At 37.6% G+C, this 27984-nt stretch overlaps 3 protein-coding genes across 9 annotated transcripts; 2 read left to right on the top strand and 1 right to left on the bottom strand.

Annotated features, from left to right (window-relative positions):
• The first annotated feature begins 132 nt into the window (after positions 1–132).
• Positions 133–17977, top strand: LOC109052039 (myomesin-2-like). 5 transcript variants are annotated; one of them, XM_042766148.1, is made up of 39 exons: positions 153–264; positions 1153–1255; positions 2854–2946; positions 3124–3259; positions 3429–3583; positions 3905–3997; positions 5409–5497; positions 5593–5634; positions 6061–6225; positions 6301–6462; positions 7243–7384; positions 7632–7825; positions 8284–8340; positions 9273–9400; positions 9759–9942; positions 10101–10118; positions 10403–10577; positions 10693–10814; positions 11441–11458; positions 11755–11942; positions 12109–12235; positions 12355–12533; positions 12621–12735; positions 12990–13149; positions 13494–13600; positions 13677–13721; positions 13834–13970; positions 14054–14198; positions 14313–14372; positions 14494–14561; positions 14648–14761; positions 14903–14990; positions 15576–15614; positions 15718–15823; positions 15998–16161; positions 16330–16366; positions 16493–16515; positions 16820–16875; positions 17034–17977. In XM_042766148.1, exons 2-39 carry the CDS (start codon positions 1176–1178, stop codon positions 17535–17537), a joined length of 4515 nt encoding a protein of 1504 aa, XP_042622082.1. In that variant the 5' UTR covers positions 153–264; positions 1153–1175; the 3' UTR covers positions 17538–17977. The 5 variants fall into 5 exon arrangements, with proteins under 5 accessions (XP_042622084.1, XP_042622082.1, XP_042622083.1 ...); XM_042766150.1 differs by lacking the exon at positions 1153–1255 and having other exon boundaries at positions 133–264; XM_042766149.1 differs by lacking the exon at positions 11441–11458.
• A 1179-nt stretch (positions 17978–19156) lies between these two features.
• LOC109046315 (lengsin-like) lies at positions 19157–24239 on the bottom strand. 2 transcript variants are annotated; one of them, XM_019064090.2, is made up of 5 exons: positions 24066–24239; positions 21959–22196; positions 21100–21718; positions 20843–21009; positions 19157–20498 (listed from the first exon to the last, which is right to left on the bottom strand). In XM_019064090.2, exons 2-5 carry the CDS (start codon positions 21986–21988, stop codon positions 19311–19313), a joined length of 2004 nt encoding a protein of 667 aa, XP_018919635.2. In that variant the 5' UTR covers positions 21989–22196; positions 24066–24239; the 3' UTR covers positions 19157–19310. The 2 variants fall into 2 exon arrangements, with proteins under 2 accessions (XP_018919635.2, XP_042622087.1); XM_042766153.1 differs by lacking the exon at positions 21959–22196 and having other exon boundaries at positions 24066–24238.
• On the top strand, positions 22984–27586 carry LOC109052013 (protein tyrosine phosphatase type IVA 1). Of its 2 annotated transcripts, none has more exons than XM_019069494.2 (7): positions 22984–23150; positions 25970–26175; positions 26402–26534; positions 26666–26758; positions 26857–26987; positions 27072–27146; positions 27252–27586. In XM_019069494.2, the coding sequence occupies exons 2-7, from the start codon at positions 26171–26173 to the stop codon at positions 27367–27369; spliced, it is 555 nt and encodes a 184-aa protein (XP_018925039.1). In that variant the 5' UTR covers positions 22984–23150; positions 25970–26170; the 3' UTR covers positions 27370–27586. The 2 variants fall into 2 exon arrangements, with proteins under 2 accessions (XP_018925039.1, XP_018925046.1); XM_019069501.2 differs by having other exon boundaries at positions 22985–23150; positions 25970–26256.
• The last annotated feature ends 398 nt before the right edge of the window (positions 27587–27984 follow it).

Here is a 27984-nt window from a genome sequence, read left to right as displayed (position 1 = left end):
TATGTTTCAAGAGTCATGAAATAAATGAAAAAAGAAACATTTGCCCCTGTTTACACTAAATCTGTTGTCTTGTCCTCATTCAGTCGGTAAAATGGTCTGAAAATTGAGGTAAATGCTATATATAGTCTTAAGAGTGTCCTTACATGGGGTGGCTGAGTGAAGGCATTCCCTAAGTGAGTGCATTATTTTTGTTCCATCAGCAGGAGCTTTCCAACTGCTCTCAGGCTGCTCTTCCAACACTCAAAGCTCTTCTTTTCTCTTGGGGTAAGTGCAGCTTTATTTTATTAATCTGTTAACAGATATGTACTGGGACACATACGCTTCCCATCTGATCATAGTGGGTGCATTTCACATATGTGATTTCAGTTGAATATTGTCATAAGATATTACTGAACATTGAAAGACTCTAGATCTGAAGTGATTCTGTACTTTAGGTAATTAAAAAAAGTTTGTGCTAACTTTTGGCTTTTGTTTTAGTTCCAAAAATCTGTTTTCTAATAGGTTGTGTTCTACTTTCAAGTACTTTTCAGAGTTCGTTTAATGCTGAACTGCACAAATTATTTCATTTGTTTGTTTGTTTCTACACTAAACCTTATCGTCACAGCAGACTGTCACATTATGTGTGGGTCAAAGGTCAAATCTAAGGGATTTTGCTCTGATTCTTTTGCTCCCACTCGGATTTTTGAGATGTTTGTGTGTTTGTGTCCGTAAGTTATTCTGAGGTCAGCTTTTCCCTTTCTGCCTGTAATGCGATGCACTTGAGCTGCTGATGGGCTGGAATGTGAGGAGAGGCAGTTTTGCTGCTAGTTTACAATAACCAGTAGCTAAAGTAAAAATGTACTCCGTTATATTGATTTATTTTGGGCAGGCAATATTCAGTTTTGGTCTTTATCCAGGAGTGCATGTATGTTTATAAGATGATTTATTGTTTATGTAGGTCAGAATCATTTGAATTATCAAACCATTTACACTTAATTGTGTATTACATCATGCTAACCACGATCAACCAATATTACTTAATATGTAATACCAACAATAGTAACACTAGATGTGCCATATTCATAATTAGCATTCTTAATGGTATATTTTGTCCAGTATAAACCATTTTAGAGGTGATTTAGATTGCACAATGAGTATTGGTGTGGTCAAAAGGTCTTTTTCAGAGTGTTCCCGACATGCCTGCGAGAGGCGTTACACTTTATCGGCAGGAGCAAATGCAACATCAAAGCTCAAAACATGTTGTCCAACATTCAAGGTATGGGATGTGGTTGAATTGAATTTGGTTGGCCGAGCATATGGATAGCTTTGGCCTGAGTTTGGCTCTGAGGCTTCAGCGGGGCAGAAGATCTGTCCCTAAATGCACAGCAGCGATCGCTTACACTAACACCCCTCTCTTTGTTGCTACATAAGAGACCCAGAGGTCAAGTGACTTAATGGGAGATGTGTAAGCAAAGCTAGTGTGCGCTGTAAACAGACTCAGCATTATGTCATACATCAGTAGTGAGGAAGGAGAAAAGATTGCTTTGCATACAGTAGGAAAATATGAAGCATGGCGCATGGAAGCTTTTCGGCTGTCAAGAAACAAAGTGGTGTGTAATGACATTTTGAGTGAAGAGTCAAATTTGCTTCGATGTTGGGTCTGTTGCGTTTAGGTTAACAATCATGAATAAATCAGCTTTTACCAAACCTTACTATACATTACAGAACTGATTCTGTTGCTCTAATTAACCTGGCCCTCAAAATCAATGTTAGAGCATTTAAGCATACTTAGAAGTATTTAAAAAAACTGATTCATGGCCATTTATTCAACATTTTTAATCAAAATTTTGTGATGATAATTTCTTTAGTGTTGAAGACACGGTCAAAGCCATTGGTCATTTTATTTTCAGGTCTTCTACAGCTTTGCTGGCGCTGTTGACTGAAACATGCTGCATTTATTTTGCATTTCCTGTTAGCATCTGTTCATTTACCTCTACATTTATGGATTTAGCAGACGCTTTTATCCAAAGCGACTTACAAAGGAGGACGAACAAAGAACTTATTTGTTCGCATGAACACATTTTAAAAGAGTACCTGTTATGGGAATAATATACTTTAAAAGAATAAACTTATTGTAAGAGCAAACTTCATTTAATCTTTCCTGACACTTAACTGCATATTATATTTTTTTGGGGGGGAACCACTTGATATGTAATTTCATAATTAATTGTGACTTTTAAATATGGTTAAAGTGCACTGCTGAATGTACCAACAAGCATTCATGCTAAACTAAATTATACTTTAATGTAATTTCTATTGAGACTTATACGTCATGTATTTAAATATGTATCTAATTACACATTTTATTTGCAATTGAGTACATTAATATTTACATTTACAAATGTAATATCAAATGACACACTACAGTTAAAATTATAATCGAGTGCTATATGTTAAAGCAAAAAGGATTATTAAAACGTCATGATTTAAAATGTACTTTAAAGGTAAACTTGTAATTTGACTTTATTACAAAGTGTAATTTTTTAAAATCTTAAATGTGTACTTGCTTTAAGTACACTTAAGTGGCTTTTAATTTATTTTATATTATATTATCTGTATATTATACAAGGGTTAATTTGGTACAAAACTGAATTTAATTTGTAGAATTAATAAATTTAAACACTTATGTTATGTTATGAATAATGCTACTATTTAGTAAATGCACAATATACTCTATACTACTGTAATAAATGCAATTCATCCTTCTGTAGGTATAATTCTGACTTTCACACAACAGCACAACTGCTCACACCTGCTGTCTGATGATCACATGATAGAAACATGACTCAAATGCTGTTCTGATGTGTATGGCAGGAAATCAAGCTCTCAGGTAGTGAAGAAGGAGCAGGTCCAGGCCACGGAGGCTATGGCGGAACAAGCCTACACAGTGCCAACCTTCAGGGAGAGGTGAGATTTTATTGGCTCCTGCATCTTTTACAGTTCAGAAGGCTATTTAAAGACAGTGTAAGAGAAGACCTAAAGCCCACTTCCATATTTACAGATGACAAAAATGATAGTGTCACTGTACTCCTGAGACTAATCCTGTGCATTTTGACATATACATTTGCATTTTTGCATGCTCAGGGCTCCTGAAGGCATGCAAGAGTATCAGAGAATGGCGGCTCACTTTGGAAGAGATTTGGTTCAGCTGCAGCACGAGCTGCACAGGATGAAAGTTGCCACAAAGGAGCAAGTAGACAGCATTGAGATGACTAGGGAGGTAAACATCATCTTAAACATCTCTCCAAAATACCAGAAAATTCTGTCATCATTTACTCATCCTCATGTTGACTTCTGTGGAACACAAGAGAAGATATTTTGAACAATGAGAGTCAAAAGCAGAGCGTTAAACTTGGACTCTTCACTCAGTCTTTCCTGTATTATAACAGGTGAAGGGAATGATGCCTTTGAGGAAGGATTATCCTGCTGAGGTCCCTCAAGCACCGGACTTCCTGGTCAGTCTGAGATCTCACACTGTGTGGGAAAAGACTCCCGTCAAGCTGTTCTGCACTGTGTCCGGCAAACCCAACCCTATTGTCAAATGGTTTGGATTCAATTTTATATTCAAAACCTTCATATAATCTGCTCTTGGTGATGATTTAATGCCTTAACTTGAACTTCAACAACATAATCTGTAATCTCATTTGAATATTCTAAACAAAAAGCAATGGGATCTTCAGACTTTATTCATAAAACATGAGAAAAAGAAATTTGGCTGTAAATTGTTTGTAAAACCATGCTTAAATGAACTGTCACATGCATTTATTCTGCTCATGCTTTGTTTTCTGTCTCTGCTGTGGTTTTTCTTTCTCACTAATTTGGTTCAAATTAAGCTGAACTGAACTGTATTTCTCTGTATTGGCAGGTATAGGAATAATGTTGCCATTGAACCCTTGAGCGCTCCTGGGAAGTACAAAATTGAGAACAAGTATGGTGTTCACAGTCTGATTATTAGCAGGTATAACCTCACACACCCTCAGTTTACAGTTAGGCCTCTAATAGTTTCCTCGTTCCATTTTAAACTCCATTTTCATAAGGGTGTTTTGAGTTGCATTTTATGTTATTTAGTTTGTATTGTTTTATTTTAGTGGTATTGTATTGCATTTATTTCAAGTGTTTTGTCAATGACAGGTGACAGGTTGACTCTGAAATAGATTTACACCGTTTTTCATTTGTAAAGGCCTGCGAAAGTGAATGAAGTACTTGTGAGAGCCACACTTTCCAATTTAGTCCTCATCTTGAAGAAGTCTCAGCTGTTGGTTCTGCTCAACTTAGCCATGCGTCATTTGATCCTGGAACGCCTGACGCGCGTGAAGACTAAAAGCCGCCATTACAGTAGCACCTCTCAGAGATCACTGACCATCGCAGTGACACTCATTCATTCTCAGAAAAGCTTGTTACATATTTTATTTCTTTCAGAGAGAAATTAAAAAATGCAAATGCATAAGAAAATTGGTTAGGACAAAGATCTCTTATGCATTGCAAAGGCAAAGGAGTGGCTCTAAAATAGTCCTCAGGGACTGAAGGTCACATTTCGGTGCTCTAATCTCACTCCTTCAAGGACAGCACAGCATGTTTGAGACCAACACACTGCTGTCATGTGAGATCAAGTTCTGGATGCAAAGTCTCTCCACTCATACCAAATGGTTCTTGAAAGAGGTGTGAGGAACATAGAGAGCATGTTTCCACTCTGTTAACTAGACATTTGATAGAATTTTTTGTCTAATGTTTTGTCTCTTATTTTTCTTTTTTGTTTTTTTTTTATGATTTTAATATTGTAAGATAATTTTGCCAGGATGTTTTAGAAAGAATGTGTGACTGTATTGTTTTCAAAATATTACTGTTTCTTGGTACATTCAGATCATCAGATTTTATCACCAATGAAATTGATATATAATTTAATCTCTAAAGATAATTGTGAGTGTCTTTGTTCATGACATTGCTTATTCAGTTGCTAGTTATTCACCCTAAAAAAGAAAAATCTGTTTAAAATCATTTACACATTTTCATGTTGATACAGTGGAAGTCAATGGTCACCAAAATGGTTTGGTTGTCAGCATTCTTTAAAAAATCACTCTTCAAAATATCACAATTTTCTTTTGTCTTTCATGGAAGAAACAAAGTCATGCAATGACATACATTTGAAACAACATGAGTAAATGATGAGAATTTTTATTTTGTTAAAATTCTCATTTTTGGGTGAACTAATCTGATATCTAATGAGTATGTCCTATAAGGCCAATATAATCTATAATATACAGTATATTATATACAATTCTTTATATTTCTGATTAGAACACTCGTGTTCAGGCTGTTTATTCACATTGTGAAATAGTGTTTTTTTTTTGTTTGTTTTTTTTTAATTGCAGATGTGCAGTTACTGATTCTGGAATATACAGTGCTGTGGCAACCAATCCGCATGGAAAGGCCACCTCCAAGGTTACTGTCTGTGTCAGGAGTGAGTGTGTCTTCTTTTCTCCTCATATCTTTTCTCTTTCTCTTTTGGTCTTTCAGGGAACTTTTAGTAACCTCTTTGCTTGTCTTTCCATGTAGGGCCACTAGGGGGAGGAGAGCTCTCCCATCTGCCAGGACAAGGTGAGCTGGAGCTTGTGTTTGGCTGACGTCCAGGTCCTTACTTGAGATCATGAGCCATAAATATCTGTTCTGTTCCAGGCAGAAAGCCTTGATAAGACATGGAAACAATGTCACATTTTTCCCAGGGTTCATCTGTGCTTATAAACAGAAGGCAGTGTGGTAAACACCACCTAGAGTTGTCAGTATACAAACAACATGCATTCATAGTTACTGAATCCTTAGTTATTCTCATAATAACTTGAAGAAATGGGGTTGTGGACAATTATAAACAGAACCACTTGTTTTTGTTATGTGAAAGTTGTTATGAAATTTAATAAATATGACACGAAAACATGTTTTGCACAAGCATATCAAGTGGTTTGGTTTGTTGCTATGGTGCATATCTGGTCCTCAGGTGGTCTTGAGTTTCTGTTGTGTTTCCTGTAGTTCCTCTGCTCAGCAGCGTTCATCCCAGTAAGCTTGAGGTGACCCTGCTGGAATCATTTGGGGTGACGTTTGGTATCGAAGGAGAGTCTGTTAGTCTAGTGGCCAACATGGTGGTGGTGCCTGATCTGCCAAACCTGCCACCCGAGGTCATGTGGTACAGAGATGGTGAGATGCTGTGTTTCTCATTCAGATTAGAACCACTGAAAAACTGATACTAATACTTTGTATTTGTGTGTTTAGATACTTTGCTAATGCCATCCAGGTGGGCTGAGATGTCTATTGGTGGTGGGGTCGCCAAGCTCACTCTTCCTCACCTGAACAAGGACGATGAGGGTCTTTACACGCTTCGCATTTGGACCAAGGATGGAACTGCAGAACACAGTGCTTACCTGTTTGTTAAAGGTACAAAATAAGTGATAAATAATCTAACCATCACTACAACAACTAGGAGGGGACATGGTTGTGGAAAAAATATGAGGAACATTAGGGAGCAAAGGCAAAAGTTCTGGGGATGAAAATAAAATGGGATGGGATGAAAAATTATATTTTGATCCTTTTGCCTTTGTTCTCAAACTTTTCTGCATTCAAACTTTGCATTCCCCTGAGAAACTTCACCGCTTGCTTTTGTGTTCCCTCATAAAACTTGTGAGAGAACGCAAACATTTTGTGAAAATGCTAAAGATCTGGAGATGGAAAAAATATGAGATAGAAGGAAAAATAATATTTCAGTGCTTTTGCATTTCCTGGCAAATTATCATGCCTCCCTGAGAAACTTTCCTTTCGTTAGCAAAACTTTTGCGTTCCCCAAGAAACTTTGCACTGAATGGAAAAAGTTTGGGGTTACCACAAAAATCTTTTGTGAGAGAATGCAAAAGGTGGTGGAAATAATATGAGATGGGAAGAAAAATTATATTTCAATGCTTTTGCTTTTACACACAATCATTCATGTTGCCCTGAGAAACATTTTTAAGTGTACTCAAAAAATTTGTGAGCAAACGCTCAAGTATTGAACTATAAATTTTCCTATCATCTTTTATTTTTTCCACCTTGTAACCTTAGGGGTTCTGAAGAGGTATTACATTTAGTATAACACATAAATGAAAAAGCGATTTAATTCCTTTCTTGATACATCCATTAAATATACTGCATGTATTTGAATATGTATGTGTATTTGTTTCACAGATGCCACTCCCACAGTGGCCGGGGCCCCTGGAGCCCCCATGGATGTTGCAGTCTTTGATGTCAACGCGGATTACGTCCTGGTCTCCTGGAAACCTCCAAACACCACCCATGAGGCTCCCATCACTGGATACTTTGTGGACAGGTGAACATGCACTACAAATAAAATTATACACCATAAGTGGAATTCTTAAATAATTGAAATTAAATTATAAATAATTTAAATGTATTAAATCATTTAAAAAAAAAATATATTTTAATAATGAACTAATTGAAATATAATGAATTATTCAAATAAATAATTAAATAAAAAGTATTAGCATGAGTTTAATGCACATAAAAAAAGACATATTAGATGTATTTTAAATGATCTTACATACACATACTTGCAGACGTAAGTCAGGAACTACAGACTGGGTCCAGTGCAATGACTCCCCTGTGAAAGTGTGTAAGCTGCCCGTCCACGGCCTGACCGAGGGGGCATCCTATCACTTCAGAGTGAGGGCTGTGAACAAAGATGGCATCAGTCTGCCTTCCAGGATGTCTTCTGGAGTGACCGCTGCAGAAGTGGAGAGTGATGTGGAAGGTAGGACTACAAACTCAGCAAAACAGTACAAGTATAACCCACATGATTTAAAAGAGCTGTTATAATAAGCAAAAAGTGAGCTTACATCAGTAGCAAAAAAAAAAAGCTGTATGCTTTTCCTCCTTAGATGCTCAGTTATGTTTGCTCCGAATTTACAATGAGAGTCTTCTCACAGGTGCGATCCAAGTGCCTTTGATGCTTGTGCTGTGCATTATACTTTCTGTATTTTTTCAAATTTGCAATTCATTGTATGTGTTTAGTGTCACATTTGAAACAATTACAATAAGTTGCTATAAACCAAATAACACATATATACATAAATAAACTCATATATTGTACACAGAATCTTAAAGACATCTGTGATGATAGTCTTAAACACAGTCTGGTGTTTAATATGTTCAACTGGAATCACTCAAGCTGATGGGAAAATGAAGTATTATGTTTATGTATTGAAACAGTGATTAAAATCGAAGGGAAATATGACATTGCAATTCGACAGGAGGAACTACAAGGAGGTACACTCGATTTCAGTTTTCACTGAGCCATTAATATCATCTCTCTCCATCCTTTCCACTGCATGTTGTTTCCGTCAAAATACCTTTCAACTTAACAGTCCATTTTTCATTCATTCATTCCAATTAGTAAAGGTTAAACATAAACCTTGATTTCAAACATTACATTTACCTCTTATTTTTTTAAACAAACGTGACATATCCATTGACTTTATTCATCAGCTTTAAGATTTTAAGTTTAAATTCAACTGAATGGAAATTGTCTTGTATCTGTCCTGTTTTTCTTCATTTTTAATCACTTGTTTGGCTTCATTGTAAATAGTCCTGACTTGTGAAAATTTCATTTTTAAAAGTAAAGATATTACATGTAATTTTAATATTTAATCACCAAATTAATATGAGGTCATGTAAACTGCATATAAAATAAAATGTATAATTAGAAAAGAAATAGCATCATGCTGTTTACAAGACTTCCAAAAAGTATCTAATGACAGCTACACAGACTGGTCTGACAACAAGACCAAAAATGAAAAAAATTGTAGCAATGATAATAATTTATATATATTATTTTATATATATATATATAATTTAATTAATGTCACATATTAAATGTAAACTGGCTAATCAACTAACCAATAATTTTCCAAGACTGATTTACTGTCATCTCCACATTTAACCCAAAACACGTGTCCCTCAGATTGAATTAAACCAGCAAATAAATGGGTGAAAAAATCTGTTAAATTAATTAAATCCACCTTAATTAAATTAATCCAATTAAATAAAGTTAAAAGTATTAAAATGTTCCCAAAAATTCATGCTGTCTCAATACATTAGAACTAAGTTACTAACACACTGCAAATAAGAGTGTATATATGTAGATGTTATGTTAAAAAGATTATTTTGTATAAATAAACATCTGATTTATTCCTGTTTAGTGTATGTAACAATACCAGATCCACCCACCAATGTGCATGCTACAGAAATAAACAAAACATACGTTGTTCTGAGCTGGACACCACCTAGCCCTCGTGGACGGGCACCTGTCTGGTACCTCATTGAGAAGGTGTGTGTGCACTTTTTTTAATCTGTAAAAAAAAAAAAATCTGATATAATGCTTAAAATCTATTAAATAATGTACATTTCTTAATCACTAAAGTTTTAAGAATAAACAATGTTAGATTTAAAACAGTCAATAGTCAAGAAAAACTTTATTTATACATAAAAATGCTATTAACTAAATTACGCTAAGTCTTTAATTGCATTTTTAATGTAATATTTAAATGTAATACACAATTAATGTAATGTAATTTTACAGTACTAGTCATTGTATTTTGTAAATAGGTTGTTTTTCCCCATAACTCCTGGGTTTTTAAAGGGGAAACTCTCCTCATAATGGCCATCTGTGACTCTCCATGACTTAGTGTGAAGGTGACAGTCACATCTGGCAGAGAGTCAACACTGCGGTCCAGCTACGATCTCCCCGTTACCCTGTTTACGATATGGAGGACAAGAAATCTTACCGTTTCCGCGTAATCACTGTCAACAAGTATGGCTCAAGTGAGCCGTCAGAGCCCACAGCAGCCATCCAAAAGGTGGACCCTTGTGGTAAGAAGGCTCTAAACTGTCAAACTGCAACTTAAGAGTCCAGCTGTTGTGGTTGTTTAACAGTCAGATGCAAAGCTATGTTAAATAAAATCTCCAGAAGATGTTGTTCAGTACAAAAAAGAATCCTACAAATGCTTCTTCTGTGCTGTATTTTGCAGGTGTTGTTTCGAACATTGGTATGTATGTTTACGTTACCACAGCCTTCTGCTTTGCGAAAAGGGAAATCACTTAGAACGCAAAAAAAAGTCTTAAATAGCATGATCTTAAAAGCTGTCCCCCTCCACAAGAAGTTTGACACTTTGTTGTTGTTTGGCTCACTTTTATTGTTTTAGTCCCACCTCAGGACACATCCATCCACCATAACATGTTCACTTTCAGGAAGACAGACTTCTGCTCCCAGTTAAACCTGTGAAAATATCTCATGATGTTTTTTTTTTAATTGTGTGTTTGGTTTGTGCAGGTGTCCCTTCTGCCCCGGGACAGGTGATTGCTTCCAGAAACACCAAAACGTCTGCTTTTGTGCAGTGGGAGCCCCCGAAACATGCCAACAACCTCATGGGTTATTATGTGGATGCATCTCTGGTCGGCTCCAAGAAATGGTTCCCTTGTAACCACAGGCCTTACAAGCACACCAGGTAAAATGCACACAAAACTGTCCAGATTTAGTTTTATTAATTGCATGAAAATTTTTGACTGGTTTCTGGAGGTAGGTTTGCATTGTGCTTGACTATCTGGATTCACATTTGTCAGGTTTGTGGTCCATGGTTTGGTCCCTGGAGACACTTACGTGTTCCGTGTGCAAGCTGTGAATGCTTACGGTTTGAGTGAAGAATCACAGGAATCTGCTCCTCTCTTCATTGATGCTGCTCTTTGTACGTATACAACTTTGCTGACTCCTGTAGCAGTGTTATTAAGGTTATAAAGGAAAGGGAAGTTAGGATTAGACAATTAATTAACCAAAATGGTGATTCCTTTGATTTAAAGGCACAGTAAATGATTTTTTTGTGTGTGTGTTTCACCGGCCTGTATACAGCAGTGGTCTTGTGGTTTATACTGACACCTACTGGTGTGGATGTATTATCCAAATATTGTCAGTTATAAATAGTAAAATATGAAAGGTGTAGGAATAGTAGGAATATTAAAGCAGGATATTAAAAGTGCAATAAATGTTTTTTTGTGTTTTACTGACCTGAATACAACAGTGGTCTTATAGTTTATACTGACATCTACTGGTGTGGATGTATTATCATGCAAAAACAGACCTTGTCTATTGCAGATGTAATACTATGCAAAAAATGTCCAACAACAGAGAGGACATATAGTACACTTATGTGTGTGTGTGTGTGTGTGTGTGTGTGTGTGTGTGTGTGTGTGTGTGTGTGTGTGTGTGTGTATGTTGGTGAATGGAAAAAAAGACTCAGAAATAGCATATATTTGGTGGACATGTACAATTTCTCATTTAGCATTTCAATAATGCTCCATGTGTTATCTTATACAGTTGGGGCAGTGGAGTATGGTATGTATGTGATATATTTCCATTTATAAAGTGATTTAGCACGTGATCCACTCCTGTTATTTCCACACAAGCCTAATAAAATCAGCACTTCTTTTCTTCACATTTAAAGTCTTGGCTGCTTGTGAGTTTGTGTATGATGTCTGTAACCAATCACTATATCAGTATCACTGAATTTAATGTCACAGAGAATTATTGTTTGATCCACAATGGCTCCAGTCGCTCATACTATATGTGATCGTCAGGACCTTTATCCGTCTTGCTGAATGTTTTTTTTCCCCTCTGACCCACATGATCAGCTACTCCCTCTGCCCCATACGACATCAGTCTGCTGAACTGTAATGGATCCTCCATGACCCTGGCGTGGAAACGCCCCAAAAACACTGGTGGCTCTAAGATCACATCTTACTACCTGGACAAGCGTGAGGCAAAATCAGTGGAGTGGAAGGAGGTTAGCCCCAGTCCGGCTGCCCACAGGACCTACACGGTACGCTCTACATGAATATATTTGTCAATATGAGTTCAAGAGCTTTAGATATGAAAATTTGCTGTGTAATGTATTATTTTTACAGATGCAATAAAAAACTACTTTAAACTTATACAGTTGTTGTGTGTTTTCCGGATTGGTCTGTATTTTTAACTTCTGGATCCAGGTGGAGAATCTGACCACTGGAGTTTTCTATGAGTTCAAGATACAGGCTGCTAACTTGGCCGGAGTTGGCCTTCCATCTGAGCCCAGCAAAGCTTTTGCCTGCGAGGCCTGGACAATGGCTGAACCTGGTCAGTACCCTGAAAAAATTATAACTGCACTGAGTTAAACATTAATAGCTCCTGTCATGAGGTTGCACAGCGGAAAATACCATCTTGTCTAAATTTATAATTTCTCTCATTTTTATCAGGCCCAGCATATGACATTAGTTTCTGGGAGGTGCGTGATACTTCCGTCCTGGTGCAGTGGAAGCCTCCTGTGTACGCCGGAGCTGGTCCCATCACTGGCTACTTTGTGGACATGGCTAAGAAGGGCTCATCAGATTTTGTCGCTGTGAATGCTGAGCCAGTTGGGCATTGTTACCTGAAGGTATCACACAAAACCCCTCATTTTGTTGCAAAACTGAAAATGCCAATATCAAAGATAAGGACTTGAATATGATACACTGATCTGTAGGTGTCTGGACTAGAGACTGGAGCTTCATATGTGTTCAGAGTGCGGGCTGTGAATGCTAAAGGTGTTGGAAAAGCCTCAGATGTGTCCGATCCTGTATGTGCTAAAGCGCTGCCAGGTAACTACAATACTGCATTATTATCAACTATAAGCACTCATCAACAACCATTCTTTAACATGGAGCATATAGGTTTTGTTCCAAATCATATTTCTTTCTTGATTGGAACACAAAAGATGTTTAGCAGGATGCCCACGCTGCTATTTTCCAAATAGTGGAAGCAAATGAGATCACCTTTCATTGTACTGTACGACAAAAAGTGGATTATGGTAGATACAACTGCTTATTTTTTATTTTTATTTTTTTTTTTAAAGGTACAAAGGAGATTGTGTGTGGTGTTGATGAAGAGACTGGAGACATTTTCTTGAACTTTGAAGCTTGTGATGTCTCTGAGACCTCGAAGTTCACATGGTCAAAGTCCTACAAAGAAATCACTGAATCCAGCAGGGTCTCCATCACGTCCTCTGGAAGACAGTATGTCTGATCTGTGTGGATTTTGTCATTTATTCAACCCAGTCTCATGAGAATTTAAAAGTACCATAGAAGTTGGCGATTCTGTATGAATTCATACAATCTGATTTGTGGGTAAAACATCACCACCAAGGTCCACCCCTAAATATAACCCTAAGGGGAGCGTCAACAGATTGCACAAAAATGTACAAATGAGATTCATACAAAATTGCACTCAGTTTATCAAATCGTAAGGTACTCAAGGATTGTCATGAAATTATGTTATGCATATTACTACAGCATCATTACATATAGAAGTTCTGTAGCAAAGTGGTATAAATTTACAAGCTGCAATGTGTTCTGTCAAGCTCGAAGCTGACATTTGTAAATGCTGAGAAGGAGGATTTGGGCATCTACTCAGTCGCGGTGACCGATACAGACGGCGTTTCATCCAGTTACTCAGTCAATGAAGAAGGTCAGAGATTGGTTTTAAATATCTCTTTCTTTATTTACTTAAGTTCAATAAATATGATACCCGTTTTCTTTTACAGAGCTCAAGAAAATGCTTGATCTGAGCTACAACATCAAACATCCCAGTGAGTTGCCTGTGGATTGTTCATGAATGATTTTGGTTGCCATTTCATAATAATCTAGATCATCTAAGATTGATTTGGTGTTTAAATACATTACTTTTTACTTTTTTATCAGTTGTTCCACTGAAGACGGAGCTGAACTATGAGATTCTGGAGAAGGGTCACGTGCGTTTCTGGGTGCAGGCTAAGAAGTTGTCCTCCTCTGTCAACTACAGGTTCATCGTCAATGATAAAGCCATCACGAGTGCTGAGGTACAGACCAGCACTTCACTCATATGCACTCACAGTTAAAAGCCTTGATAAAACTGTTTAAAATGATTTTACTGTGTGTTTAGGGTTACAAAATCAGCCATGATGTTTCTACTGGAATCATCCAGATGACTATTGAGCACTTCACCAAGGCCAATGAAGGCACTTACACCATTCAGATCCACGATGGCAAGGCCAAGAGCCAAAGCTCACTGGTTCTTGTGGGAGATGGTAAGGGCTTAACAGTGTATAAAAGTAAACGTCCAGTCACAGTGCAGTTTTGGGATAAGTACAGAAGTATAAAACCTCTGTGAGCACGTGTTCTTTGTATTTTTCTAATCTTAGCATTCAAAGCTGCTCTGAAGGAAGCTGAGTTCCAGAGAAAAGAGCACATCAGAAAACAAGGTTTGTGAAGCAACATAAATACCACAAAAATGGCAAACTTGTACCCCATATTCTCAGTATTGCTTGTAGTATGTGGTCAGTTTTCATTTATTAATCAGTGACATTATTCTGGTGTTCTCAGGCCCTCACTTCTCAGAGTACCTGTCTTTCCATGTGACGGATGACTGCACAGTGATGCTAGTCTGCAAGGTAAATGCAACCCAGCAATTTAAGGACTGTTTAACATTGATACCAGAGTCTCATATAATTATCATTGCCACATGTTTATACTGTAGCTGGCCAATGTGAAGAAAGAGACAAGATTTACCTGGTTTAAAGATGATGAAGAAATTACTGTTGATGTTCCACCAAACCCAATGTCTGGATCTTGCTCTCTTCCAATCCCCATGGTATGACAACCAGCACTCCACAGATCTAAGTTTATAAAGCGTGAACATAAATGCAGCTAATCTTTTATAACAGTTTGGAGCTTCATAATTCTGAATATGTAATTACTTTGTTTTATTGTTATTGTGTTTTTGTTCTAACAGTTCTCCAGGAAAGACCAGGGAATTTACAAAGCTGTACTGGGTGATGACCGTGGAAAGGACACCTCTGTCTTTGAGATTTCTGGCAAAGGTACTCATCTCTGAACTGTAAGATACATACATATATATATATATATATATATATATATATATATATATATATATATATATTTTTTTTTTTTTTTTTTTTTTTTTTTTTATATATATAATGTTACATACATATTGCTGTTTAAAGGATTGGAGTCTGTAAGATTTTTTTAAGCAGTTAATACTTTTATTCAGCATTGACACATTAAATTGATCAAAAGTGGCAGGAATGACTTATAATTAAGAAATATTAAGCAGCACAACTGTTTTCAACATTGATAATAATGTTTCTTGAGCAGCAAATTAGTGTATTAGAATGATTTCTGAAAGATCATGTGACACTGAAGACTGGAGTAATGATGCTGAAAAATTCAGCTTTGTCATCACAGGAATAAATTACATCTTAAAATGTATTCCAGTAGAAAACCGTTATTTGTAAAATTGTAATAATAATTGCACTTTTGGTCGAATAAATGCCACCTTGGTGAGCATAAGAGTCCCCAAACTTTTAAAACAGTAGTGTATTTATAGATGTAAACACTATTTGTCATGATTATGATTTTTTTTTTTTTTATTCTCTTTTTGTCAGTGTTTGAGGATATCATCAACGCAATCGCCAGTATTGCTGGTATGTTGGTTACTCTCTTCTGATTTTATGAAGTGGCTGAAATGATTAGATTCAATCCAATTAAGAATAGTATGACTATTACAGTTTGAATGTTTTGTTACAGGTTCCTCTGCCTCAGACTTGGTTCTTCAGTGCACACCAGAGGGTATCAGACTGCAGTGCTACATGAAGTACTACACAGAGGAGATGAAAACTAGCTGGTTTCATAGGTACATCCACATGAAGAGAGACAACCATATTTTCAGACTCAAAATATACAAATCAAATGCTAATGAAATTATATGATGTGTTATATGGTAATATATGCTTGAGATCAAAGCTGTGTTATGTTTGGTGGGTTATAGCCAATGTTAGTGATTTTCTTTTGGTTGTTTTGTCTTTAGAGAGAGTAAAATCTCCTCCTCAGAGAAGATGAGAATCGGAGGCACATCTGAGATGGCCTGGATGCAGATCTGTGAGCCCACAGATAAGGAAAAGGGTCATTATACCATTGAGATTCATGATGGGAAGAAATCACACACTCGCACTTTTGACCTTTCTGGACAAGGCAAGTGGAAGTTAGACTGCTGAATGCTATAGGCTCAGCGTTTTGCATACAAAATCTACAATTAATAGGTTTTTTTCTCATTTTCTTTGTCATGGAAACATTTATTTTTCAGGTACTGTGTTAAAATGTGTTACTTACTTCTTGTAATGTGTTCCTCCATTCTAACAGCATACACTGATGCCTATGCAGAATTCCAAAGACTGAAGTAAGAGACTCTCCATTGCTTCAGTTTATTCGTATTTTACTCTTATTTTTTTTTCTTAAGAATCATCTTAAAAATAGAGCCACACACACACACACACACTGATATTTTCTCTCTTTCTTTCATCAGAGCTGCTGCCTTTGCTGAGAAGAGTGAGTATTTCTGAGAACTGCTCAAATGCAACATTAATGAGGCTCTAATCCGGCATTCATGCATACTTGAACTCAGGCAGTATAATGGAGTGTAAAGCTTTGTACAATGAAAATAATCTCATTAAATCGGCTTAGGAATGTTTTCAGATCCCAGAATCATGACCCAAATTTTCATACAAATGGAAGCAACCAATTTATTATAAAATCAACTTTTTTTTTACAGAAACCTGTTAACCTGTTTTGATTTTTACTTAAGTTAGAAATAGTGTCCAGATGTGTTATATGAATTATTTGCTCTCTGTAGACCGTGGTAGAGTTGCAGGTGGCCTGCCAGATGTTGTCACCATTATGGAGAAGAAGGTAAAATATTTTTTACTTTTCCCATTTTCCTACACTTGGTATTTGCTATTAATATATTTCTAATAAGTGAACTGTGTTGTCAGAAAGTGTTCATATATTATACTGATGACTGATTTATAGTTCATCTGCACATACTTTGTGACCTTGCACCTCTGCAGAGCCTGAGTCTAACTTGCACAGTGTGTGGTGACCCCAGCCCAGAGGTCACCTGGTTTAAGAATGAGCAGGAAGTTGTGTCTGACGACCGCTTCAAGATCACCTTCGAGGGAGGCAAGTTCGCCAGCCTAACTATCAATAATGTGCACATTGAAGATTCTGGAAAGTACAGCATCAATGTACGGAATAAGTACGGAGGTGAATTTGTGGAGATCACAGTCAGTGTCTACAAACAAGGCGGAGACATCCCTGAGCCCAAACTGGGACAGATGGCCAAGCCCATCGTTACCCCCAAGCCAGCTACACCCGCTCCACAGTCTGCGAAGACCCCGACTCCTCCAACTCCTACACCCTCCGTTAAGTCCCCAACCCCTACTCCACCTCCCTCTGTGAAATCTCCCACTCCAGCTCCAGCTCCTGCTCCTAAATCCCCCACCCCACCCAGATCCATGAGATCCCCCACCCCACCAAGATCCATGAGATCCCCTACCCCTACTAAGAAGTAACTAGTAAACTATAGAATCTGAAGATTCGTGAAGTATTGACAGAGTTGATGTATAGGCTTTCAATTCAAAAAGCAAATGAAGTTCATCTGTTTTAGTTTTTGCTGCAGTAGTCTACAAATCAGGATCTGTCACTGGTACAACTGCAAGGATAAATATATACGTACAGTAAAATATGTCGGAGAAGAGTCCCTTAAGATCAGCTTTAGACTCCAGTGTACCAGTTTTCATCTCTGAAATAGAAAAAAAATAATAATAATACAAACATAGGAAAATTGTGTTGTATGTATTGCTTTCGCAGCCAAATGATAAGAAAGTTGCCAAAGTGCTGCTGGGCCTTTCAAAAATCATCACAAAGGCCACCACTGTCTTATCTGTTTTTGTTCTGTACCCCTCCCAAAAGCTTGTTGGTGCCAATAAAAATCAACCGTCTCCTCACTGGAGTGGATCTTTGGTAGTCTGAATTTTGTCTCTCTGTTTATGTCCCAAAAGGTAATTTGATTCGGGTTTTACATAATAAGAGCAATCTATAAATTACTGTAGTCGGTTTACTTCAGAATTACTATAAAGGTCAAATTTAGTAGTTTGTGCTAACCCAAGGGTTACGGAGACCCCCCAGTACTGCACATTGTGTATGTCTCCCTCATCAAAAATACCTGAATCAGCTAATCTACTCATTACTAGAGACTGCAAGACCTGAATTGGGTGTGTTTGATAGAATCTGATTTGTATTTGAGACATACAAAATGTGCAGTGCAGGATGGGTTTGAAAACCCCTGCGCTAGCCAAACTAATCACAATATTCAAGCAGTGTCCAATCCTGTTCCTGATGGGTCAATATCCTGCAGAGTTTAGCTAAAGCCCTAATTAAACACACCTAAACCAGGGTCTTAAGGATTGCTGGAAACTTCTAGTCAGGTCTAGTCTAGTCTAGTCAGGTTTGGAGTTAAACTCTGCAAGAAGGAGGCCCTCCAAAAGCAGGATTAGACATCCCTGCATTTTACAAAATATCTACTTTGCTACAGGTACACTCTCCTGAAATTCATGGATTCCTATTGTGGAGGTCTCTCTTATTTCAGTCAACCTAAACAATTTACATGACATTTAAAATAAAAAAACTTTTTTTGTAATAAAATTTTTAAAGTGCAGGTAAATGCACTTACAGGGACAGGTAAAAAAAGAAAAAAGAAGAAGTACATAACAGGGATGTCCAATGCTGCTCCTAGAGAGTCACTATCCTGCAGAGTTTTACTAAACACACATGAACCAGCTAATCCAGGTCTTTCAAATTACTAGAAGCTTCCAGGCATTGTGTGTGAGGATGTTGGAACTCTGCAGGACATGGCCTTTAGGATTGGACAGGCCTGCTAGATCAGATTCATATAAATAATTTGGATTCAGCTGTAATGTTATTCAATCACAAGCTTCGGTAACAGCATGACGTATGCAACTTCATGAGTCAACAGTTGTCTCATCTTGATATTCCAGGTCCCAGCTAAACAAATTTGGAAAGTTTGAACTTCAAGTAGATTATCTATTCATAAAAACAAATCACTATTACTTCTAAAGTTTAAATTGACTTTAAAGTTTACACTGTTTAGGCCCATTAATGCTTTAAATGAAATCAGTCTGCAGCAGATATCAGTCAGTTGTATGATTTTATTTTGAAATCCTGTTGGCAAGGAAGGTATTGTTTGTCTTTAATACCAAATCAAAGGGTCATGAAAAATATTTTCTTGGGTTCAAATACACAAAATCATTTAGCAAATTCAGAAGTTAAATAAAATACTCAAGTCCCTTGCTCCTGTCGGCATCCTGCTCTTGGGTCTCAATCTCTACATGCTTCATGGCAATAAAATACTGCACGAAAGGCTCTCCCAGTGCACCACAAATCACACTGTCCTCTGCCAGAGCTACTAAAGCATCATCCAGTTTAACAGGGACCGGGAACTGTTTCTGCTGAGCTGGAGCTTTGCTTAGAACCTGTTCGGCATTTAGATTACGTCTAATACCGTCCAGTCCTGCTGCTATTGTGGCTGCCAACACAATGTAAGGGTTGGCCATTGCTGAACCCAGCTTGTTATCGATGTGAGTCTCCCGTCCACCATGAACCTTCACGTTGAAGGCGGAGCTGTTGTCGTTGCAGCCACATGTGGCATAAAAATGATTCTTGGATTTTTTCTTGTCTTTGGAAAGCTGGTTTCGACAGCCGATCCCTGGAGCCAAGAGGCAGCTAAGAGCAGCTGAGTGCTGGAGAAGACCCGAGAGCCACTTTCTACCGATTTCCGAAAGTTCCCCATTGCCTGAGTGGAAAAGGCTTCTTCTGCCACTGGCATCCCAAAGGCTATGGGAGAGCAACCCAGAATTGTGGATGCTGTCACCTGTGAAAAAGGTGGCAATGTAGTCAAACTTCCTGGCTAACTCTTTGATTCCTGTGCGGAAGGTGAAGGCGCTGTCTGCGGCATCGATTCCAAACCGCGGTTTGAAGCAAATCTCCATCTGTCCTGGTCCATTTGCAGATGAGAAGCTTTCGACGTCAACTCCCATGTAGTACATCCCTCTGACTAGCTGCTGCAGGAAGGGTTGATCGTAGTTGCCCAACAGCGTGGTGGCAGGGAAGAACACAGCTTTAGGGCCCACTCGTTCAGGGGCTCCGAAGATGCAGCACTCATACGTGAAGGACGAGTGGAGAGAGAATCCCATGCTCTGGAGCTGGCCCAGCATCTGCTTGGCTATGAGGCGGGGTGATGTTCGCAATGGCACTCCTGTGATCGTGCAGGGGTCACAGATGAGGCGCGCAGTCTGGTCCGCCCAGGGAAGGATCTGGAACGTTGAGAGATCTGCAACCAGGAGGACATCACTGCTGAAGCTGGCTGCACTCGGATGATCAACTTCGTTGACTTTGGGGCTTAGGGTTAACTCCAGGTAGCTTCTCGGCATAGGGATGCCATATACCGCTTTTTCCTGTAGTGTCAATATTGAATAATGTTGTTAAGTAGTTTTTCAGTATTTAACCAGTATTTGCAAAAAGACTACAAGGGACACTTAACAGTCAAACGTATTACTAACATTAAAGCTGCTTGAAGCAATGTTAACTCTCTTGCTAACTTAAACCAACCCTCAACCATGGCTTCAACCACAAACCCCCTCTCTCCACGCCCTACAAAAACATCTCAGTATAAAATATATCTGCAATATAAAGTATGTATGTAAATATATATGCAAAAACATTGCATCCAGCAGCTTAAAATTGTACCATTATATTGACTACAGTACAGAACCTATAAGAGGCATTTAAAAAGATTTACATGAAAAAATCGAGCAGGAACTGTCTTGGATCGGGACACGCCATGAAGATCAGTGGCCTCAAAGCGAACAAAGCTTATGTTTTCCTGGGCAATTTGCTGTTTTATGCGCTCAACGTCAGAAATGAAGCTTTGAGATGCAAAAGAGAGTGCCTGTGAGCTTTCCTTGTCTGTTAGGAATATAAACAGACAGATAGATGAACAATGAGCAGGTTAAGTAAATGTGTTAAACTGAGTCAAACATAAATCATCTTTCAGACCTGAGTGTGATGTGCCAGCTTCATCCAAATGGGATGTCTCACCAGTGGGTGAACTCATACCAGAGGACCTGCCGGGAGGTCCATCGGTCATCGAAGAACCAGCTGAATCCCAGCTAGGACTTCCTTCTCTTAGTCTGGATGTTCTCCTAGCTTCTGAAAGGGGCTTGAAGGTGCTGAAACTCTTAGATGGCATCTGGTCTGGCTTACAGTCCACTCTTTGACCTGGAGGGTAGCTCCCGCTTTCATCTTGCCCTTTTGCACTGAGTAGGGAGCTCTCACGCAACACACTTTTCAGTTCATCCATTGTTTGTTTGGAGACACCACCCTCACCAGTTGACCGGTAATATCGCATGTTCTCCCTTCTCCATCCATGCCTGTTGTAGTTGTCTTCTCTCGAGAGACCCTGGTCCTGGGACTCACTAGAAACAGAGGGACAAGGCTGGGCAGGGCCGATGGAAATAACGATGGGGTCGTTTATGGGGCCTGGAATTGGTACACTTGATGGCACTAAGGGTACAGAAGTCCCTTTTCTGTCCCAGTCAGAGGAGGAAAGACGCTTCTCTCTTCCCTTCTTTCCTGCACTCATATTTCCTCCATCCATCTGGTCTGAAATTTTTTCCTGAAGAATTTGAAATTGATGGCTTTCAGAATGAATATAACTCACAATAACAGAAGATCATGGAGTACCAAAAACATCCAAAAATAACTTGAATTAACTGTACAAATTGTATTTTTTGACCATTTGTCAAAAAATAAATAAATAAATAATTATATATGTATATATATATATATATATATATACACACACACACACACAGTATATAATAATAATAATAATAATAATAATTTTTAGATTTACCATATCTCTGGATTCCTCTGAGTCCTGCATAATGCTCAGGGTTTTTATGAGACTATTTGGAAACTCATAATCATCTGCCCCAATCAAAGCGGCTCACACAACTGACTAACAGAGTCTGAAACAAACCAGTCTGCTCCCTTTCACCCCAGCCAAATGTATGAACCGTCCAGTCTGTTCAGTCCCACGCTCCTATTGTGAGCTTCTGCACATCAGCTGTTTTTCATTATTCATCAAATCTCTAGAAAGATGCAGTTGTTTGACTAAAAGGTTACCAAAGCCATTGCTTATGATTGAAACATAAACTAACACATAGTGACATGCCTTTGAATAAGCACTGCTGTTGCCAAGCAAATAAAAAATAAAAATAAAAGACATATTTAAAAGATGACTACAAAAATGTTTTTATATATTTATGTTAAATCAGTTGTAGTTTGGACTACTCTTAAAATTAGGCACTGAGGCACTGCTAATATGATTAATTAATTGTACTTTTTCCTCATTGTAGCAACTACATTAATTATTTTCATAAATATATGAAAATAATTAACTTTATGAACATCATAGGATGTTTTGAATATGAATATAATTCAAAACATGATAAACTTTATTTTGTAATGTTTAATTTAATTAACTTAATACAAGTATTATCATCATCATCATCATTATTTTATTAACATTGTAGGATGTTTACAATATGAATGTAATTTAAAAATGTAATGTTTAATACATTTATAAGTATTATTGTTATAATAATAATTGTATTTTAAATTATAGGATGTGTTTATAATATAAATATTCTAATTAATAATTAAATACATGATCAACTGTATTTTGTAATGGTTTAATAAACTTTTTTTAAACAGAAGTTTCATTTTATTAGTAATGATATTTATTGGTGTTAAAATTATAGGATGCGTTTAGAATAGAATGTCATTAAAATCATGCTAAACTTGATTTTGTCACGTTTTATTTAATAAAATGTTATTGTTAATAATAATACTACATGACTAGTGTGGACGGAGAGCAGGGGAGGCAGTCTGCGCTGCAGGGCGCGGTTCCTTGAGTCCAGCTGTAACCGGTTCCGGAGACTCTCGTCACACACGGCAGCGCTGTATGGTCAAACACCACAACAAGTATTCTCCGGAGCGGCTTAATGATTAAGCTACAATCTTCAATGAGTAAGCATATTCCAGTAAGTCAAACAATTCAACATATAAATATTTTCAGTTTTGACGCGGATTTAGAGTAACTTAACGTATTATTTCCGAATACGTTCATTTAGTCTCTAAAATCTCGAACTATGAGCTGATTAGCATCAGAGCAAAACAGCTTTTGTTGTCGACCACAGTTTATATATACACTAATATATCTATTTTATTTTGTCGTAACCACCTATACAACTAATCAAAAATTGTGTGTGTTATTATAAACTACATTTTACAGCTATAATGTCATTGAAATAGTCGCTTGGCGATGGTGTTAGCTTAAATTAGCTTGACAGCTAACGTTACATCAGTGAGAACTGGGTACGATATTTCGCAGTTTTATTTCACTTTAATCGATTAAATTTAGAAGTGAATTAAAGTATGTAGCTTGCAAAGAGTGTGCGTGTTGCCTTTTTGTTGAAAATGAATGTAATCTGCGAGCTTTTTGATCCGTTGCTAGCCAAGCGGAAGGCTTTGTGCCAGTCCTTATCAATTAGCATAATACTGATGTTTTGGGTATTTACATCTGTTTTTGCGCAGTATAAACATTTTATCGGTTGTAGAATTTCACCACACTTCAAAAAGTGACCTGCTTCTCAGATAGAATTTGCATTTGGACATTTTAATGGCCTCATTTGAGGCCTTTACGCTTGATTTCCATAAAGTCGCACTTAAAAATAACTCATCCAACCATCTGTGCCTTTCATTTGAATTACATGTAGATTTGAGTTACTACTACATGAGGTTTGTTGTGTCGTTTTAAAGCGATTTGCTAAAGAGGGTTAGTATGTGGTGATCTCTAGAGCTGCAGGGACACGTGTGTGTCCTTACGGGACTGACAGGAATATTTCAGCCTTCCCAGAAAGCACTGCTCCAGTGTTTCCTCTGAAACAGTGACTCACCTCTGAGTCATTTGTGTGAGGGAGGAGATATGGTTGATTTTCATGCTCTTGTGAGCTTTGTGATTTAGGTCTTCAGCCTATAGCAGGATTCTTCAAATCTTGCCCTGGAGGGCCAGTACACTGCAGAGTTTAACTCCGACCCTGATCAAACTCACCTACCTGAGATTCTCTAATGATCCTGAAGACATTGATTAGCATGTTCAGGTGTGTTTGATTAGGGTTAAAGCTAAACTCTGCAGGAAAGTGGATCTCATGGGCCAGATTTGAGGATCCCTGGTGTGTAGGGATGGGTGAATCGATCCTGAAGTATTGATATTTTCGATACTGATATTGAATCCTCACATATAAATATCATTCTAAAGTGCATTCTTAAGCATTCATTTTATTTATTTAGCAAGAAATGTTGTACTATGTGGAAAAATAGGCTATGTTAGCAAATAATTGTGTAGGATTGAACATTTTCTCCTCATCGGAACATACGCAGATGCTGAAAGACAGAACCAATCAATCACAGACTGTGTTTGCTGCTGACGCTTCCCTTACAGTGCAGTGCGTTTCCTAAAAGCATCAGAAGCAGAAGTAGATCTTAAGAAACCGTTGCCACCTCTGGTCTCTGTGATCAGCTTGGGCTCACGATGCATTAAGGAAACAAAACCCAGCCCCAGATCAGTGCTTATCAGATGACAGAGAAACAATTATTTCACAATAAACAAATTGCTCAACTGCTTAAAATGTCGATGGCAAAAAAAAGGGAAATTAATACTTTTATTCAGCAAGGATGAATTAAATTGATCAAAAATGCAGTTATTTTTAACTTTGTTCATCAAATTCTGAAAAAATGTATCACAGTTGCCACAGATATGAAGCAGCACAACTGTTTTCAACCGTGATAATATGCAGAAATGTTTTTTGTTTTTGTTTTTTTGAGCATCAAATGATATTAAAATGATTTCTGAAGATCATGTGACACAGGAGTAATGCTGAAAATTCAGCTTTGATTTCAGACACATTTTAAAATATATTCAGATATAAAATAGTTATTTTCAGTGGTTATATTTCACAATATTGCTGTTTTTGCTGTATTTTTGAAAGTGAAAGTGACATACAGCCAAGTTTGGTGACCCATACTCAGAATTCGTGCTCTGCATTTAACCCATCCAAAGTGAACACACGCACACACACACACACACACACACACACACACACACACACACACACACACACACACCCAGAGCATTGGGCAGCCATTTATGCTGCGGCGCCCGGGGAGCAGTTGGGGGATCGGTGCCTTGCTCAAGGGCACCCCAGTCGTGGTATTTCCGGCCTGAGACTAGAATCCACAACCTTAGTGTTAGGAGTCAAACTCTCTAACCACTAGCCCACGACTTCCCCAAATGTTGTTCAAATTAGTGCAGCCTTGGTTAGCATTGTTAGACACTTCTTTCAAATGCATTACAAAATCTTACTGACCCCAAACTATTGAACAGTATAGTGTACATGTATTATTTATTTTCATTAGGCTAGTTTGTGCAAGTAAATTAATTTAATCTGGTCGTTTAAAGTTCCGAAAATCTGTCAACAAAAAACTGCCAAAGTTTCACCTTTAGGGGTTCAACAGTCTGGCAGCCCTTTACAATAATTAACCATGGTTTTACTACAGTAACCACAGTTTACCACAATATTTGTTGTAAAACTGCATTAACCATAAATTTACCATGGTACAGGAACATTATTTTAACCATAATATTTGTAGCAAAAACCATGGTAATAATAATAATACATTTTAGTACTTATGTAACACCATGGTTATTTTTCAGAAAAATGGCTGCTTGAAATCAGAGCGAAAAAAATAAATGAAGTCATGGACCCTGACCTCTTGTGCTTCTGTTTTTGTGTCCTTGCAGCAGTTCTGTGGTGTTTTGGGTCACACATTTATGGAGTTTCTGAAGGGCAGTGGCGACTACTGCCAGGCTCAGCACGGCGTTTATGCAGAGAAGTGAACGGCTAGCCTTGCTACCTCATCAGAAGAGAGACTTGTGTTACAGTTTTAACATTGGCGCGATTGGGCTTGGAGAGCAGGCGTCTACAGCAGTCGGCAGTTCTGGATGGGGTAAAAAAATCTCTTGAAGTTCACTGCCCTCGTTGGCCCTACGTCTTCACTCTCACCAGAGAACCAGCCTTGTTTTCTAAGGTTTTTATTTTTGGTTTTCTTTGTTTGTTTGTTTTTTTTTGTTTTTTGCTATTAATCCTATGGGTCTATGGTTTTTACTTCATTTTTGTATATAATTGTATTTAATCTTTTTTTATTTTTGTTTTTGTAGCGTTTCTCCTTATTTATTTTTAAGCTATTTTGAAAAGTCAAAAATGGCTCGTATGAATAGACCTGCCCCAGTGGAGATCACTTACAAAAACATGAGATTCCTCATTACCCACAACCCCACTAATGCCACGCTTCACAAATTCATTGAGGTGAGTGTTGGTTTAAATGGTCTGAACACACTAAAAGTGTTGTTTTGGGACGATTAAAGACGATTTAAAGACAATTATTATTACAGTAACTGCAAAACATCACTTAAATGACATTCCCTCCCATCCATTAGGAACTGAAGAAATATGGGGTGACAACGGTCGTTCGAGTGTGTGAGGCCACATATGATGCAAACCTGGTTGTTAAAGAGGGTATTCAGGTTCTGGTAAGCCCACATCAACCACTTCACCTTCATGAAAATTAATAGAAATGTCCGTTCTTAACTCGGGTGATGTTTTAATGCTAATTTTTGCCATTGTGCAGGATTGGCCCTTTGACGATGGAGCTCCTCCTCCTAACCAGATCGTTGATGATTGGCTAAATCTTCTTCGGATGAAGTTTAGGGAGGAGCCAGGCTGCTGTGTTGCCGTACATTGTGTTGCAGGCCTTGGAAGGTCATTTTACAGGATTCATGATCATTAATAAAGTATAATTAATTAATAAAATATACATCAAAAAATATGTTTTCTCTCCAACAGAGCCCCAGTACTGGTCGCTCTGGCCCTGATTGAGTGTGGGATGAAATACGAGGATGCTGTTCAGTTCATTCGACAGTGAGATAACTTTATATTTTTGAAAATAATATAATAATAATAGTCAGCATGTGATCTCCATTCTTAAAGGGAAATGTTCATATCTTTTTCTTTTCTTTTTTTCAGAAAGCGCCGAGGAGCATTTAACAGCAAGCAGCTCTTCTATCTGGAAAAATATCGTCCCAAAATGCGTCTTCGATTCAAGGATTCCAACGGCCACCGCAACAACTGCTGCATACAGTAAAAGCTTGCATATCAGCCTTTCTCAAATGTGTAATGGGAGTTTGTATCTAGCATAAGTAGTTTGTTCTCTTAGCTGGTAACTGTGAAAATACCATTACAAAAATTAAAGGGATAGTTCACCCAAAAATGAAAATCATTTACTCACCCTCAAGTTGTTTCAGTCCTGTATAAGTTTATTTCTTCTGTTGAACACAAAAGAAGATATTTGGAAAAAAAGAGAAAAAAATGTGATGGTCCCCATTGACTTCCATAGTATTTTTTTCCATACTATGGAAGTCAGTGAGGACCATTAACTGTTTGGTTACTTATATTCTTTTAAATATCTTCTTTTGTGTTCAACAGAAAAAAGAAACTCATACAGGTTTGGAATAACCTGAAGGTGAGAAAATGACAGAATTTTCATTTTTGGGTGGACTATCCTTTTAAGCTTATTTGGTTACAAGTGTCCCTCTCCCTTTTTTTTGTTTCATGTATTTCCTGTGGAGAATCAGCAAGGTAAAGTGCTTACGTTTATGTTGGTTGGTGAAACATGGTCAAATCCCACCTCTGCCAAACACGTAGTATGCTTTATAGCCTAAATGGTTCAATAAAAAAAATTATGTTTCATTATGAGTTC

This window comes from Cyprinus carpio, chromosome A11 (assembly GCF_018340385.1).
Source record: "Cyprinus carpio isolate SPL01 chromosome A11, ASM1834038v1, whole genome shotgun sequence".
Classification (NCBI taxonomy): Eukaryota; Metazoa; Chordata; class Actinopteri; order Cypriniformes; family Cyprinidae; genus Cyprinus; species Cyprinus carpio.
Note: the sequence above shows the minus strand (reverse complement) of the source record. Positions and strands in the feature narration are given on the sequence as shown.

Excerpts from the sequence above, each read along its gene's own strand:
- LOC109052013 (XM_019069494.2), top strand. Across the intron at positions 26,535-26,665 it reads CGCTTCACAAATTCATTGAG|GAACTGAAGAAATATGGGGT; the intron begins GTGAGTGTTGGT and ends CCCATCCATTAG. Across the intron at positions 27,147-27,251 it reads GCTGTTCAGTTCATTCGACA|AAAGCGCCGAGGAGCATTTA; the intron begins GTGAGATAACTT and ends TCTTTTTTTCAG.
- LOC109046315 (XM_019064090.2), bottom strand. The coding sequence starts at position 21,988 with ATGCAGGACTCAGAGGAATCCAGAGATATG. Across the intron at positions 21,719-21,958 it reads CAGAGGAATCCAGAGATATG|GAAAAAATTTCAGACCAGAT; the intron begins GTAAATCTAAAA and ends CAAATTCTTCAG. Across the intron at positions 20,499-20,842 it reads TTCCTGCTCGATTTTTTCAT|GAAAAAGCGGTATATGGCAT; the intron begins GTAAATCTTTTT and ends TTGACACTACAG.
- LOC109052039 (XM_042766148.1), top strand. The coding sequence starts at position 1,176 with ATGCCTGCGAGAGGCGTTACACTTTATCGGCAGGAGCAAATGCAACAT. Across the intron at positions 12,736-12,989 it reads ATGTGCTAAAGCGCTGCCAG|GTACAAAGGAGATTGTGTGT; the intron begins GTAACTACAATA and ends TTTTTTTTAAAG. Across the intron at positions 13,971-14,053 it reads AAGCCATCACGAGTGCTGAG|GGTTACAAAATCAGCCATGA; the intron begins GTACAGACCAGC and ends CTGTGTGTTTAG.